The 17,307-nt window shown below is 39.0% G+C and overlaps 1 protein-coding gene across 1 annotated transcript in view; it reads left to right on the top strand.

Moving 5' to 3' along the window:
* Window positions 1–17,105, top strand: part of PAX5 (paired box 5) — a 228,626-nt gene extending 211,521 nt beyond the window's left edge. Inside the window, exons 9-10 of the mRNA XM_034410762.3 lie at window positions 2,591–2,677; window positions 15,445–17,105. Of these exons, the coding sequence (XP_034266653.1) occupies window positions 2,591–2,677; window positions 15,445–15,521 (164 nt within the window). The 3' untranslated portion in view covers window positions 15,522–17,105. The remainder of the gene's footprint in view (window positions 1–2,590; window positions 2,678–15,444) is intronic.
* Window positions 17,106–17,307: the final 202 nt, after the last annotated feature.

Genomic DNA, 17,307 nt, shown 5'->3' with positions numbered 1-17,307 from the left:
TGTATTTTCTTTAAATTGGTTGATAAAAAGAACCCTCCTCCCCAAAAATGTTGTGGATAATGAAAAAAGAATTCAGGCAATTAAGAATCAATGCAGCACAACTGAAATTGAACATGGTTGAATTTGATTCAAAATTACCATCTAAACAGCTCTGTAGAGAAAAACATTTATATTTAGCTTGTTTGAACTTGTTTCTCAGAAAACAGTAAAAAACCCAATGTATTCTGTAAATATCAACAGACACATTGTGACAAAAAAAAAAAGAAAGCAAAGTTAGTACTAATAGTAATAGGTCCCTTGGTGTAATCCCAAAACATCTAGAGCACCACTTGAACACCACTGGCATCGACAAAATCACTATCAGTCAATTGCAAAAGGCAGCTTTCCTTGGAAAAAGCTTACATTCTGCAATGATCCTCTTACTGCTACCAGGCAACATCCGCCTCTCCCAGGTCTTTGGGAATGATTTGACAGGTGGATAAAAGTGCCAAATCGAGTCTGACCATCTGGCTGACAGTGTGACCAATCACAATCACAATAATTCATTATTTAATCCTGCCTTTTAATTTCAATACTATTAGGAGTATGACAATGATAAAAAGATTTACTGTAAAATGTGAAGAACAGTAGCAAGAATAAAGATATAGTAACATGAATAAAGAATCTAAGGACAGTTGCAGCATAAAATGTTTGTTGGACCCGTGTCCCTCCTGGTTAGTGCTGGCTTCCCGGGAGGTGACGCGAGGCTGGCTCCAGGGGATTATAAATGCTTCGTTGGGTGAGGGTGTCTTTCCCGCCGCCTTGAAAGAGGCGGTGGTGAGGCCTCTCCTCAAGAAGCCTTCCCTGGACCCGGCAGTATTGGCTAATTATCGTCCAGTCTCCAACCTTTGCTTCGCTGCGAAGGTTGTTGAGAGTGTGGTTGCGCAACAGCTACCCCAGTACCTGGATGAAGCGTCGTATCTAGATCCGTTCCAGTCGGGCTTCAGGCCTGGGTACAGCACGGAAACGGCATTGGTCGCGTTGGTTGATGATCTCTGGAGGGCTCGGGACAGGGGTTGTTCCTCTGTCCTGGTCCTGTTAGACCTCTCAGCGGCTTTTGATACCATCGACCATGGTATCATGCTGCACCGGCTGGAAGGGTTGGGGGTGGGAGGCACCGTTTTACGGTGGTTCTCCTCCTTTCTCTCTGACCGGTTGCAGTCTGTGTTGACAGGGGGGCAGAGATCGACCCCGAGGCCCCTTATATGTGGGGTGCCGCAGGGATCGGTTCTCTCGCCCCTTCTGTTCAACATTTATGTAAAGCCGCTGGGCGAGATCATCCGTGGTTTCGGGGTGAAGTACCATCTGTACGCTGATGACACCCAGCTGTACATCTCCACCCCGGACCACCCCAACGATGCCCTTGAAGTGATGTCCCAGTGCCTGGACGCCGTGCGGATCTGGATGGGGAGAAACGGGCTCAGGCTCAACCCATCCAAGACCGAGTGGCTGTGGTTTCCGACGTCCCGATATAGTCAGCTGGCACCATCGCTGGCTATTGGGGGCGAATCATTGGCCCCCACGGAAAGGGCTCGTAACTTGGGCGTCCTCCTGGACTCACGGCTGTCTTTAGAAGAGCACTTGACGGCCGTGACCGGGAGGATTTTTCATCAGGTTCGCCTGATTCGCCAGTTGCGTCCCTTTCTAGATCGGGACTCGTTACGCACAGTCACTCAAGCCCTCGTCACCTCTCGTCTGGACTATTGTAATGCTCTCTACATGGGGCTCCCCTTGAGGTGCACCCGGAGGCTCCAACTGGCGCAGAGTGCGGCCGCGCGGGTGGTTATGGGAGCAACATGGAGCTCCCATGTAACACCTCTCCTGCGCGAGCTGCACTGGCTCCCGGTGGTCTTCCGGGTGCGCTTCAAGGTTCTGGTTACCACCTTTAAAGCGCTCCATGGCTTGGGACCTGGTTACTTACGGGACCGCCTACTACCATCAACAGCCTCCCACCGACCAGTACGCTCCCACAGAGAGGGGCTCCTCCAGGTGCCGTCGGCCAAACAATGTCGGCTGTCGGCCCCTAGGGGGAGAGCCTTCTCTGTGGGGGCACCGACGATCTGGAATGAGCTCCCCCCAGAGATACGGAGGATTCCGGATCTGCGCACCTTCCGCCGCGAGTTGAAGACGCTTTTGTTTCATCAAGCTGGCCTCGCCTAAATCTCCTCCTTTCTAAAGTGTAAATTCTAAATTTTAATGGATTTTAAAATATGGGTATTTTAAATTGGGTATTAATTCAGCCAAATTTATTTAATTCATTTTATTCGATTTTAAATTTTGTATATCTATGTGTTTTATTTCATGGCTGTGCACCGCCCTGAGTCCTTCGGGAGTAGGGCGGTATAGAAATTCAATAAATAAATAAATAAAAAATAAAATAAATAAAACCAGCAGCATCCGGATTGTAATAGTAGACAACATGTCACAACCAAGAACTGTCTTTCTTTTCATTCACTGCATTAAGTCGTGTGTTAGAATTCAGATGATTTTTTAACCATCTCTGCTATTTTACTTGATCTTTATTGACACCTTTCCTTTCTCTTTATTTCAGGGAGTGAGTTTTCTGGAAGTCCGTACAGTCACCCACAATATTCAACATACAATGATTCCTGGAGATTTCCTAACCCTGGATTGTTAGGTAAGTTTGTTGTCATACCATTAAAGCCACAGCCTAATCCAAAATTCAGGAGAGCAATAATCTGTCCCCATGTCCCCTGCCCAATGTACTCTTGAGGACCTTATGACCATGCAACAGAATGCAATCCATGCAACCACCACCTAATGCAGTATTGCAGGCTAGCCCCCTGCCCACTGCCAGGAATTTGATCCTGATTGCCTCAAGGTTGACTCAGCCTTCTAGCCTTCCGAGGTCGGTAAAATGAAGATGCAGGTTGTTGGGGGGGCAATATGCTAACTCTGTAAACTGCTTAGAGAGGGCTGTAAAGCACTGTGAAGCGGTATATAAGTCTAAGTGCTATTGCACTTATATTTTATATATTTTATATTTTAAATTTTATGTTCTTGTGCCTGTAGTTATATCTATGCATAACATTTTAATAATGATGTTTCTGATAATAATAGAACATAGAATCATAGGGCTGGATATAATAATAATTTGCTTTGAAATGTTCTGGAGTGCCTTCTCTATAGCTAAACAGTATATGCAATGTTTAATCACCAAATTACATAGACCAGAACTGATTAATTTACAACCCTTTCACTCTTAAATTTTAACCTGAAGTCTCTTTGTTTTTAGTTGAATTCACTTTCAAGTACTTCTTGTTGTTTAATGTAAATGTGAGAGATAGGAATGGATTTACAACTGGGTATATAATTGCTTTCTTTCAACAATCCATAATTAAGATATTCATATTCTGACATCACAACAAACATCTCAGATGGCATCTGCCAAGGTTTTCTGTGGTTCACTCTCAGTCTGCCATGGTTATTCAAAGATGAAAGGAGTTTGAAAAAGCGATCTCTGCTGCAGTCTGCTGTATATAATTGTTTCCCCTTTTGCTTTTGGCACACAGCATACAAAACAGCATACAAAACAGCGCAAAGCCCCGTGTAATAAATTTAGCCATAACTGGCAGGGGTATAAAAGAAATGTAGCCTATGGGAAGTTGAATCCATTCCCATATTATGCCTAACTCCCCCAAGTTATTGGCTTTATTCATGTTATGCCTGCAGGCTTTATTAAGGCTCCACTGTGATTTGGAATTAATTTGAAGAAATGCATTAAAATGTTTGGAAGTATGAATGTTGAACCTGTCTACAACTCATTAAAGCAACCGTGTCATTTCCATGAAGGGACAGACCACTGCATGTTTTACTTTTAACTGCATGTTCTAAGCACCTCTTCCAAATCAAATCCAAGACAGTGCATCCCCTTAGTGTTTTCTGGGTAGTTTTCTGGATTCATGTCTCAATTTTTAACTTAATGTAGAAGAAATTATATTACTTTTGCATATGTTTCATCATAGTGCTGGCTGAATATATGCCTCTTTTGATCTTTTGGGATTCAGTAAAGATGATGCTGTTCCAGTAGAAGAGAGCAGCATAATTTATATTTACAAATGAATAGCCTTTCTTCAGGATCTCTTCTTTCCTCTTTAAACTGGTTTCCCTCCCATTTTGTTCTTTATTAGATGTTTAGTATCCAGACACATAGGAGAGATTTTGACACATGTAATTTTGCAATAAGACAGAATCCAAATGATTCTGGAAAAAAAACCTGCCTTACAGACCCTTGGAAGTCCCTAAGTAACTCACCCTCACCCTCCTTTAATAAGGAGGATAAGCAACATCCATTTTACGCCACTGTCAAAATCTGGCCCAACTTGACCTTACATGTGTGTAGCACATGGTGATTAGAATTCTCCTGCATAATCTATGTGAATGAGGTAAGTAAAATACCAATTAATTGTCACTTCTCTAGCAGAGAGATATTGTGCCTTAGAGACTTTCAGATTTATGGATGGCAAGGTTGTTATGTGTGACCTCTAGCAGAGAAATAATTTTGAATTTTTGTCATTTTTTAAAATTCAGTTTCTTTGTTTTAAGTAATTGAGTCCCTAAGTAATTGATCCACCTAAGATCTACCCATCACATTTCTTGCCCTTAAACAAATCCTTTGGGAGGAATTGATGGGTTATAGCATTCTGTGTCACACTGCTTTTTACAGTACAAAATTGCCATTTACTGTGCTGTAACTAAGGGTCTGGTGTTGCTCACAGCTCAGATCAGAAGCTGTTTTCTAATACTATTTCAGCACATACTCAACTCAAGGCCAACTAGCTTGACATAAAATGGACTATAGCGACTTACAAAAAGCATAAAGGATACCTCTTGGGACTTGTTCCTACAGATACAAGTACTTATTTCCTTGTTTGTTACTTGCTTGTTACTCCTTACTGATCGCCAAGAAGTGTTTCGCTACATATGCAACACAGTGAAATACAGTAGTAGCTTCCTGAGGTGTAGATTAAACTAACTCAATTTGGATCCTAGTATAGCTATCATTTTTATCACCCTAAGCTGTCTGCAAGTGGCTAATCTCATAGTCTGTCTCGTGCTAGCAATGAATACAATGAGTACTGTTTATAAGTAACCACAATACGAGTAGTATTTAATTGGATGCAATAATTGAAACACATTCAACAACATATCTTATCTGAACAAATCAGCTTCTCTAGCCAGATATCTTTCATAGATTTCCTTGCCTATATTTTCTGTTCCAGAAATATGAGTGGTTTTTTGGGGTGGGGGGGCTATGTCTGTGCGAATTTACTACATCTATCGCACATTTCCCAGTTTTATTGGAAATGATCAATTTCTGGACAAAAGACAATATAACAAGAAATGTTTAAAACTTTCTCCTAAAACCATCTATTTCATAGGGTCTGATATACAGTATTTCTGAGAGTTAGGGTAGTATATGAAATACAAACCCTAATCGGTTATTAATATTGCAGTTTTTTCTGTGCAGTATTTTGAAGAGCTTTTAAAATTAATTAACTAAAACAACAACACCAAAAGGAAATTTGAATACACAAAATTATAAAAGAAAAAAAAAGTTGAACACCCCTAAAAAAGCATACAAGATGCATGCTTTGTATTTACAAACATCAGTTCACTGAAGCCATGATTACTTACAGTTATCCATAACTATCTATTTTGATCCATTCTGTAGATTCTCCTTGTTTTCCTTGCCAGTCAAACTGTCCCCAGTTACATGCAAGACAGCATCTAATGTTATTGTTAAAGTGGAGAAGGCTGATGCAAGGAAATAAAAGAAGCATCATATTTATAAAACACTTGAGTTTATCACTGTTCAAGCAAGGGAGCTAATGTGCAAGAGTAGGGATTGGATTTAATCAGATTGCTTTTGGGGCTAATATTAGAAAACAATCCCTGTACATACCACCTTGAGTTGTCAAAAATAAGGAAATATATTATTGCAAATTATTATGATATAATATGATAAATTATTATTTATATTGATTTGGGAAAACAATGGTACTCAATACGCACTATACAAATATAATACAATTCTCTTCTCTCATGTTCGAAATAGGATGGAAACTGATGGTTTCAAGCTTCAATATTTTAAGCTCTTAGGAAAACTTTTCTTGGGTTTTTCTCGGTCTTCAGCTGCAGTTGGATATTGGTTAAGGCATACGTTTTTTCTGAATTGGATGTTTGCTAGTAAAGTTTGCTACTTTATTATTGAATGATTTAGGGAAGGCACCTTATAGACAAAGTGCAGAAGCTTCAGTATGCAGGTGTCAGGCAAAACGTGTCTTGGAGATTCTCAGTCATCCAGGTCACGGTTGTCCCAAAGATGCTTTTCCATAAGGCAACTGGACTTTGTTTTTTTTCCTTGAAGAGGTTTCACTTCTCATCTAAGAAGCTTCCTCTTGCTCAAAACTGAAGAAGCTTCTAGGATGAGAAGTGAAAAGTTTTCAAGAAAAAAACCAAGAAAGTCCAGTTGCCTTTTGGAAAAGCACTTTGGGCCAGGTAAAACATGTATTTCTCTTTGGAGGAGGACAAGTGAGGATTTCTTATAACTTCTTTCATGGAAAATGGTTAGGATTAGGGAGCAGAATTCAAACAATGTCACAAAATGATGTCAATGAACTCCTGGTCCCTGACAGCATAGAGTTGTTAGGATCTAGTGGGAGGAGCTGGATCTGTTCTTATGGCAAAATGCATCCCAGCATAAAAGAAGGGATTGGGAAGGAGAAATTGGGGAGATGAGTATTGCTTAATTTTACAAAAGTACATTCTATAAAGAATTATATGCCAGAAACCTAATCTGTTTTACAAACAGAATATATACTTGCCACCAGAATCTTGTTGGAGGGCTGGAGATATACAAATAAAGTAGACAAATGTATTCAGTTGGTAAAGAAATCTTATTGCTTAGGCCAATTCAAGAATCAGTTTCCAATTGGCTCAGCTTCTGAATCTAGGATCACTCATGATTTTGACTACAGGTAGTCCTTGACTTACAACAGTTAGTTTAGAGATTGTTCAAAATTACAATGGCATTGAAAAAAAATGACTTATGACTGTGTTTAATGTTTGCAACCATTGCATCATCTCCCCCAAAATTCCGATGCTTGACAACTGACTCATGACAGTTGCAGTGTCCTGGGGTCATGTGATCACCTTTTGCAACCTTCTGACAAGCAAAGTCAATGGGGAAGCCAGATTCACTTAACAACCATGTTACTAATTTAACAACTGTAGTGATTGACTTAACAACTGTGGCAAGAAAGGTGGTTAAACAGAGGAAAACACATTTAACAAAAATCTGTCTCATACAGCAACAGAAATGTGGGGGTCAATTGTGGTCGTAAGTCAAGGACTACCTGTATATTCAGAAGAGGAACCATTTTGCCCTTATTCTAGCTTGTACTTTTTTAGGTAGAGTAGGATAAAGGACCAGCAATAATTTGAATAGGGCATGGATTGAATGCAGCTATTGTCCAAGTGAACAACCTGGAGAGACCATCAATGAGTTTCTAGGTGGTTTTGAGATCAGGAATTGAAGAAATTGGCAAATCAGGAATAAATTACAAAACAAACAAAAAAAGAGATGGAGGAATAGAAATGGTGGGGTGGAAGTAGACTAAAATATCTTTTCCTAGTTCATATGAATAATGATTTCTGCTCATTTTTATTTTACCATAAGCAAGGAAGATGTAATCAATGTTATATATCAAGTAATAAGAATAATATAAAGAAAAACAAATCAGGACAAATGTTTTAAAAGTTGTTTGCAATCTTCGTTAACAATGATTATTGATTAAAGAATTCAATTTCATTTAATTTTTTTTATTAAATGTCTTTCTTTAACAAGATAAATTTTAGTGCAAATATTATAGTAATATATCTTTTGTTTTCTGATCATCCTTGCTATACCAATAATTTGTGACCTTTTCCATTATGAGGCATTCTGCTTTTCCTTTCCTAAGGAACATTTGTTCTATAGCTTAGAGGTACTTTAATAGATCTTTCTATGTTCCAATCAGTTTTTCAGTTTTATGATAGATTCTAACAACACAGTTTATTTCCCAGCCTGCATAAAACCTATAGTAAGCTGAGGAATGGATCAAACCAAGCAATCAGAATTTTGAGATGGATTTGTTTTTCACACTATTTGAAATTTCATCTGATGAGCACATTAATTATAAGAAAATCTAAAGATGACATAAATCGTTGTACCGATGCCAGTAGGCCTAGGAGGTTTTTTTTTCTTTTTCTTTTTGGCAATATTCAGGTACTGCAGTAACTTATCATAATGGTATATGAGCGCCTTCCTGTGGTTTCTTAAATGACCTGACTGACATCTGCCATGTGTCATAACTTAGAGGCTCATACCCTTTAGATTCCAGTAAAGCGAGACTCAGTTGACACTGCCTCTCGTAGGACTTCTGCTGTAACTTTGTTGGATATAATCAGATCTAGACAAGGTAATGAATGTAGCTTAAAAATATGCTGTTACTGAAACCATATAGGTCTTTTAGATTCCCCCCCCCCCACTTTCTGTGCTTTGTTTCCTCTGTACAGTACACGCTCTCCTCCGTAAGAAGAGGCAAAGAGTGAGAGAATACATCACTTTAGTGTTTTCTTATTTCTAGCTTGTGTAATTGAATGCTGACACAATGTTCATTTATAAATCTTTATGAAAACTGTGTTTGGAGCTCAAGCATTGAAGTCGTAATGGCTGCCCTAGTTTGTATGAACACACATACTTGCAACCCCAAGAGGTTTCAGCCACTGAAGCCTAGCGAGCTTACATGTTTAAAGTCTACTTAATACAAACATGTTAAAAGTGGATAATAGCAACCCAGTCTAATGAAGAAAAATGATTCAATTTCATGCTGGTTTGTTGTAATAACTTCTTTAACATTTTAACTCATTACTCTCGACTTGATGTTGATCATAGCGGATCTCATTTGATGCACTGTTCTCTCTTCTGTGCTGATGTGATTTGTGCACATTGTGAATTGTAAGTAAGGCTGACAGGGCTCCCTTTTGGCTACACCTGAGCTATAGATATATTTATAGAGAGAGTTGTTGTTATAGAGGACAGTGTCATGAGGCTGACAATATTGGCATGATTTCATATGAGGTGAAAAGGTATGGAATCAGTCAGTTAGGATTAGAATCAGTACTTCTAAGGGCTTCTATGAAAGGATTAGGGAACAAGTAGAAGTCAGAAATGACTGTGTCAAGAAATAAATTGATGATAATATGAATTGGAAAGGAAAAATGACAGAAGAAAGGACAAATTTATTCTAGAGGAGAGTGTAATGACAGGGCAAAAGAGTGAACGTTTTGGAATGTGATGTTTTCATTTTTCACTTTAAATACAGACCTTTTTGATTTCAGCACAGAAATGTGAATGGGGGAAAAAGTCCAACTCAGCAGATATATAAAATGCTGCCAGGGAGCTACAGAGAAAAATTATACGTTAACAGCCAGATTATTTTAAAAGCATCATGAAGTAAAAATGGATCAGGTCAGCTTGAAGAAGAAGAAGAAAAAAGTTGTAAACTCTTGAAGGAAGTTCTACTTTTTAAAACCAAGTTTTTAATATGGTCAATATAATTAGATCTTTAATAGTTTTCTTTCTTTGTTTACTATAGGGTTTTGTCTAGAGCCGTGATGGCGAACCTATGCCACGCATGCCACAGGTGGCATGCCGAGCCATATCTGTGGGCCCGCGAGCGTTGCCTTAGCTCAGCTCCAGTGCCCATGTGTGCACCAGCCAGCTGGTTTTTAGGCCTTCCGGTCCCACTGGAAGTCAGGAAACAGGCCGTTTCCAGGTTCTGGAGGGCCTTGGGGCGGGTAAGGCTATTTTTGCCCTCCCCAGGCTCCAAGAAAGCCTCTGGAGCCTGGGGAGAGCAAAAAACGGGCCTATAGGCCCACCTGTAACCTTTTTGCCATCATGTGCCAAAAGTGGGGGGGAGCATGGGGGGGGTTGCTTGTGCATGCACAGGGGGCATTGAATTATGGGTGTGGGCACATGTGTGTGCAACCCCCCCCCCCGCAACCTCCCCACTTTTGGCACGTGACGACAAAAAGGTTAGCCATCACTGGTCTAGAGTAATTTGTGTAATATGGATTCATATGAATAATTATGAGTATAGAAGCTGACGGAATCAAGTAGGAAGGCAAAAGTTAGATACAATCAAATATATTCTAGTGATTGGGGAAATATCTATGTATTTCTGAGAATTGGTTTACCATTGTGCATTTGATCTGTTATCAGTTGATGACCTTCCATTGAATATGAATATTGTTCTAGTTTAAAAATTGGAGAATGGAAATTTAATTATTCTCGGATGATTACTCTATTATGTTCTTTGATTAATGAGTGAATGCGTAAACTCAATACATGATGGACAGTGCATTGGAAAATTGCATACCACAGGGAATGCACAGATTTCCCTGCAGTTGCATAGCACCAGGCTTTTGTTGTTGCCCTCACAAAAGTTGAGAGCCAGTTTGGTGCAGTGGTTAAGGCATCCGTTCTGGTCCTGAGTTCTAATCTTGCCTTAGGCACAAAGCCAGCGTGAGACCAGTCACTCTCTCTCAGCCCTAGAAAGGAGGCAATGGCAAGCTACTTCTTAAAAACCTTGCCAAGAAAACTTGTCCAGGCAGTTGCCAGGAATCAAAAGCAAACACAAAGGCCTGCATGCATACACAGAAAAACAGTTGGGAGTTACATATGTGGATCATTAATTAGTAAATTTGATTTCCCCACTCTGCGTGCAGAGTAGGATTCTTTGCAGTTCTGGAATTCAGAAGCAATTCTTCCATGTCCACAATGACCTCTCCTTAGTAGTTGATAGAAGATCACCATGGACTCTGTAAATTTAATAATGTCATTTGGCAAATGCTCATTTTTAAAAACAATCTTGCTTTCTTTTTTCTTGCAGTCAGTACAATTTGGGGATACACCCATTTTGAAATAGTAGTTAGATAGTGGCAGCAGCAGCAATAGCACCCAATACATTGCAGTAGGTAATCTGAGGGTTTTCCTACTTGTATCTAATTACAGCACAAATATCTTTTTTCTCCCTTGTCCTCATGGACATTGCCTTTTTCTTCTTTCCAGGTATCAGTGGCATAGGTTTAAGTCATCCTTAACTATACAGGTGCTAAGATAATGTTTTCCCTGTTATTCAAACAATCTTCCAGAGCAGTCTGGAGTAGTGCAAAGGCTGTTGTTTACTGTCCATTGAAGGAATGGATTGGAAACAAATGCAGTAAAGATCAGCAGCAGAAACACTATTGCACTATTGTTTTTTGCTGACTTAAGAATAAATGCAATAAGTCTGCAGAGATTCTCAGTCATCCAGGTCATGGTTGTCCCAAAGGTGCTTTTTCAAGAGGCAACTGGATTTTCTTGTTTTTTCTTTGGAAGACGTTTTGCTTATCATGCAAGAAGCTTCTTCAGGTCTGACAGGATAGTGGGGAATGGAAAGATTTATATTCCTTGCAGACAGCTGGTCATTTACATCCTTTTAGAGGGTCCTTGAAGCACTAGGAGATTTATCTTTGTCCTCAGGGTGCTCCTGGTTCCTGTAGTCTACCATTTTTCCTCTGGAAATCCATTCCTACTCCCACACCATTCAAAGGGTGTTCATCCCAAATTGTATAGTTAAAAGTCTGTAGAGATTCTCAGTCATCCATGACCTGCTAACCATGACCTGGTTTTCACTTTCATGTTTTTTTCCAACTTCCCAGTCTAGGGCCAGAAGAGAATGACCGGCTCACTCAGTCAGGTTCTAAGGGAGGACTAAAATTTGGTCTTCTTTCTCCTAGTCCAACATGTTAATCCCCTTTACCACACTAACTCTTTCATATATGCACATGTGCTAAGAATAAGCAACCAATCTCAATGCAATTGTTAAATGGATGAAATTAGAGAGCATTAGTAATAAAAACTTACAATGCATTTTTAAATTTAAGTTGCTATAGGAACCGTGTTGCTCGCCCTGCAGCAACAATAGCAAGGTTATTCTATTGCCGTATGGCTCCCTATCCCAACGTTATCTTAAACCATCTTTCGTAATCCCTCATTCAGCATAAGCCAATTACAGGGGCTGCAATTCAACTCATCTGGGAAGCACTTGGTTAAGGCTGTTATTGTATTGGTTGCTAAGATTACAGCTCATCTAAACAAGCCTCAAAATATGAGTTAAGATCCGTTTATTACAGAATTCTCTCCTTGCCCTTGTTGTACCAAGAAAGACATCTAAGGAAATCCAAGCTATCCCCTTCCCCCTTCCTCCTCCATCTTCCCAAAATACCAGTTGGCTCTCTTGAAACAGGATGTAGAAAACCTTTTTCATCAATATTGTGCAATACTGCTAGTCTATTTTCACATGCTCATCTGTTTGAAATATTGGCCCCTTACACATGTCTTGAACTTTGTGACTTCTTCATGATATCTGTCACTACTCTATTGATTTCTCCCTGTTTCTTCTCCTTTAATGCTGTCAGCAGCGTTTTCTATGACAGGAATGGTTTTGCTGTTAGGAATTTCATTACTTTTCCAGCATGGGGAAGGTGTATACAATTTTATGTGAAAACAAGGCTTTGAAAGAGTTTGAGTGGGTTTTTTTTTTTAAAGAATTTAATACACTGTATGATCTATCTTGGGTGTGGATTATCTGTTCCCGAAAAACAGTTTGTAGTTCAAAGAGGTACAACCTAGGTAAAGCTGCAATTTGACAAGGAGATGTTATGTTTGAATTTTATCTCACAGTAAAATCTCATAGTATGTGGAAAAAGGAATATAAGGGTTCTACTAAAACTTCCTCAGATACTATTTTCATAAACAGAAACATCTTAATTCTTCTTTCCTGGCTCCTAAGTTCTGTCCTGCTGTGTCTCATCAATTAGTTGTTTTATAGCTAGTTTCTGTGCCAGGGGTGGGTTCTACTTACCTTTACTACCGGTTCGCAAAGGGATTGCACTTGCGCAGATGACTTCTGATGACATCAGGGTCAGTGGGTGGAGCCTCCCGCCAGTTTTACTACCAGTTCTATAGACATGGACATGAACGAAGGAAATGAATACAAATAAATGGGGACAGTAGGACAGGGACGGTAGGCATGCTGGTGTGCTTATGCACGCCCCCTTTAAGGACCTCTTAGGAATGCGGTGAGGTCCATGGTAGACAGTTGAAGGTTGAAGCTGTGAGGGTTTGAGGATGTAACAACGGAGTTGGGTAGAGCATTCCAGACATTGACTACTCTGTTGCTGAAGTCATATTTTCTGCAATTGAGTCTGGAGCAGTTGAGTTTGTATCAATTGTTTGCCCATGTATTATTTTGGTTGAAGCTGAAGAAGTCGTTGATAGGTAAGACGTTGTAGCAGACAATTTTGTGTACTATGCTTAGATCAGACTGCAGGCACAGCAGTTCAAGATTGTCCAAGCCCAAAATTTCAAGCATGGTGGCATAAGGGATTCTATTGTGAGTAGAGGACTGGAGTACTCTTTTCATGAAATATCTCTGGACCCGCTCAATTGTATTAATGTCTGATATACAGTGTGGATTCCAGGCAAACGAGCTGTATTCGAGAATTGGTTTTGAGAATTTTAGCCTTGGATTTTCTTTTTTTACATGCCAACATTAGCAAAATAGCCATTTTGACACATGCAAAATACCCATAATGGAAGAGTGGATCATGAAAAAGATAGAATTTACAGAAATGGCTAAATTGGCTTGTTTGAATAGGGAAAGAGCAATAAGTATTTTTATAAAGAAACCTGGGAACTCTTTTTGGACTTTTTTTGGGGCTGAAAATTGATTTACTGGATTTACTGATGAAAGGGCTGTATACAGAAGAAGGAAATCATATAATTTGGGATTGTGTTATCTAAAGAAACAATACATTTTACTTCATCCGAATAAGAGATGAGAGTTTGCAAATATCACAGCACACTCAGATAATTTACGGTGGATTTTAGGAATTTGATACACTATAACATTTTCAAATGGTCATTTTAGCATCTGATGGACCTGAAGAAGCTTCTCAGATGAGAAGCGAAGCATTTTCAAAGGGAAAAAAATGAGAAAGTTCAATTGCCTTTTGAAAAGCACCTTTGGGACATCTTACCTGACCATTACCAATATTTTCCAATTCTTCTATTCCAATATCTTAGACCTGGTACTCTGTGCACATATATGTTAACCAGTATTTTTTGTAGCCCATACCTTTCCATACATTACATTCAATTCTTCAGTCTTGAAAATCTACAATTTTATCAGTAGACCAAGTAACAAAATTTAATGCCTTAACATAAGGCATTGCGATCTTTCCATCACCATAGAATCTATAAGGCCGTATGGCAGCAACTAGAGTTGGAGAACATGCTGTATCCATGGGTCTTTCCAAGCTACTGTACTGGACTCCTCCAATTTGCTATTCTTGGTCATGACCAAGTCATGTCAGTCAAGGGATTCCATTCTTTCCCAAATTCATTCAAGTTTACTTACCATGATATGCCACTTCCCAGTTGGTGAGCACACTTCCATGGAATGACTAGAAGAGGGGCAGAGTCTCCAATGGAGCAAATGGAACATGAATATTAAGGAATTCCTTGGGGTTTGGAAGGCTTTGTAGATCTCCATTTCTCATCCCCTTTTATAAGACATTCTTACAGGAAATGTAGTTAATTTATCCATCAGCTATAATCTCATAGTTAGCCTCTGGTTGCCCAAAAAAACAAGGTGAACTTGTTGAGAACCACTGATTTAGACAATACCAAAGGGAAATGATTTAAAATACTGGTCTAAGTTTGTCTTTATTCTGTTGGGTAATTAAAGTATCTTTGAAATTGAGACATCCTATCTGGATATGTAAGTAAATCAAAAAAATATTTCTAAATGTGTATGGTTTGAAGAAGGAGACATTACTGCCTCATAATTTTAGTTGCATGGGTTTAAAACCGACATGGAGTAGATGCTTGCCTCCCACTCGGAAGGCTGAGACTTCAATCTTAGGTAGTAGCAAATGTTTCTCAACTAGGGCACAAAGAAAAAATATCTGCTGTGAACTTCTCATAGGTGTCAGGAAGGGCATCTGACCAATAAATGCTCAGTTCCATCTGGTCACTTTACGCCGAATAGGGAATATAGGGTCATAAAAAAAAATAGTTGCATGGGTTCTCTATAGTAATCTGGTATGATGCAACTAAGATGTCCCTCTACTGTGTAAGACTTGTTAAATTTACTATCTCATTTTAAGGGTCTGCATAAGACCCAGTGAAGGTTTCAGATCACCTTTTCTGTTTCTGTTTTCAAACAATTTCATTTGCTTGATAGAAATTACACATGTAACATGTTTACACAATGCTATCTTTCCTTGTAGGTTCTCCTTACTATTACAGTGCTGCAGCCCGTGGAGCCGCGCCCCCAGCAGCTGCTGCTGCTTATGATCGTCACTGACAAAACAAACCAAGAAGCACATTCACCACATCACGTCAGACGACACCACTGGAATCATCTAGAGTGCAACTACTGAAATCAAGCTATAAGGAACGATAAGAGAAATTGTCCAACCAACCCATGCAATGATTAGAATATTATTATTTCAGCTAGGTGAACAGCTTATTACTTCACTGTTTTTAATTAATGGACTTTTTAGAGATCTTCATTGAATTTTCCATTAAAAAAAACAGGGCAAACAAAGAATTAGTTATGCTCACCTTTCCTGCAGTTTGTGAAATGCAGTAGCCATGTCTAACATGCGGTTTTCTTGCTTTGGACTGACAAGCTATATCTAGTTCCTTTAGCCATGTTGGGGAATAGGAACGTTTCTAATGTTGAACAATTCCCTATGGGGTATCTCTTTAATGTGTGCATTGTAATACAACATGTAGTTCCAGCTTGGACAGCACAAATTCAGTCTTAATTCAGTGAGTGGGCATTAAAGACAAAAGAAAAACGAATGTTCTACTCAAACAGCAAAGCACCAATGTAAATAACTTCTTTGTGTTACTATAGAGTGGTTTAGCATAAGTCAAATACATGGAACAAAGGATGATCTTAAAATACATTGGAAAAATGTGTTCTGATAATGGTGCACTGATTCTAAAACTTCAGTAAGCTTTAAAACAACTCTAAACCAGGTTAACATTAACTGGCCATTTCTGGGGCTGATGTTCTTTCTAGAAATGCTATTCTGACAGTCAGGTGAGCATTTGGTAATGAAACTATGAGCCTATTACCACCGTTTTAACTGTTGACTATTATGTTTATTTTTAATCGCAAACAATGATATCGTTTTTGACTTTAAGTTCATCTCACTATAAAAGAAGAAATTCCAAATGACCAAAATCTTATATACAGTGGTACCTTGGTACTTGACTGCTTCAAAACTCATCAAATTTGGTACTCAATGCATTTTGAGTCAAAAATGTTGTCCCAGTATATTTGTTGTTTGTTTGGTACCTAATGTGCTGTGATGGAAAAGGGGGACAGCCATGGAGAATGGACAGGAAGTTGGCCATGCCAAGAAAGTTGCTGCAAAATGAAGAGGGAGATGGCCACATAGGGTAGACAGGAAGTCAGCAGTTCTGGGAAGTTCTTTTAGGCTGAATCAAAGGATCATGTGATAAGTCACATGGTTTTTTGGGGACTTGTCATTTTAAGTTTTTGTTGTGCTTCCTGGAACCAATTAATGATGAATACCAAAGTACCACTGTACATGGGAAAGAAACGCTTATACACAATGAAGTAAAGTTATTATCTCCCAAGGTAGAATTTGGGGGTTTTTTTTCTCTTCAAAAAGAATAATTTGAGTTTCTCAAATCTTAATAAAGTAGTTTTCATACAGTTTCAAGATGAGAGGTTGACAAAGGTCAGGGTTATATAATGACATGGGCTATTTATAAGAAAAATTTCAAGACTCTCCTAAAGTTCCTCAGCTGTAACTGACATAATTTTACTAAGAATAATTTAAGTGTATTAATAGTGTGGTTTTCTTATCCTGGGATAAAAAGAAAGGATTAGTATTTCTATGCTTTAACATTTTTCCCTATGGTATATACACTCCTCTATGTATAGAATGAAGTTTATAAATGTTAGGGGAAAGATTGACTTCAATTATTTATGTTGCCATAACATTCTCTTCACTCCAAGAACTACTCATTTTATCCATTTTTTTTTGTTTTTTAAATCTTATGACCAGTGATGATCTAGTTCAGGGGTGTCAAACTTGTGGTCCGTGGGC

Source organism: Pantherophis guttatus, chromosome 2 (assembly GCF_059756535.1).
Source record: "Pantherophis guttatus breed Tessera chromosome 2, ASM5975653v1, whole genome shotgun sequence".
Lineage (NCBI taxonomy): Eukaryota > Metazoa > Chordata > Lepidosauria > Squamata > Colubridae > Pantherophis > Pantherophis guttatus.
This window is presented reverse-complemented; position numbering and strand designations above follow the sequence as displayed.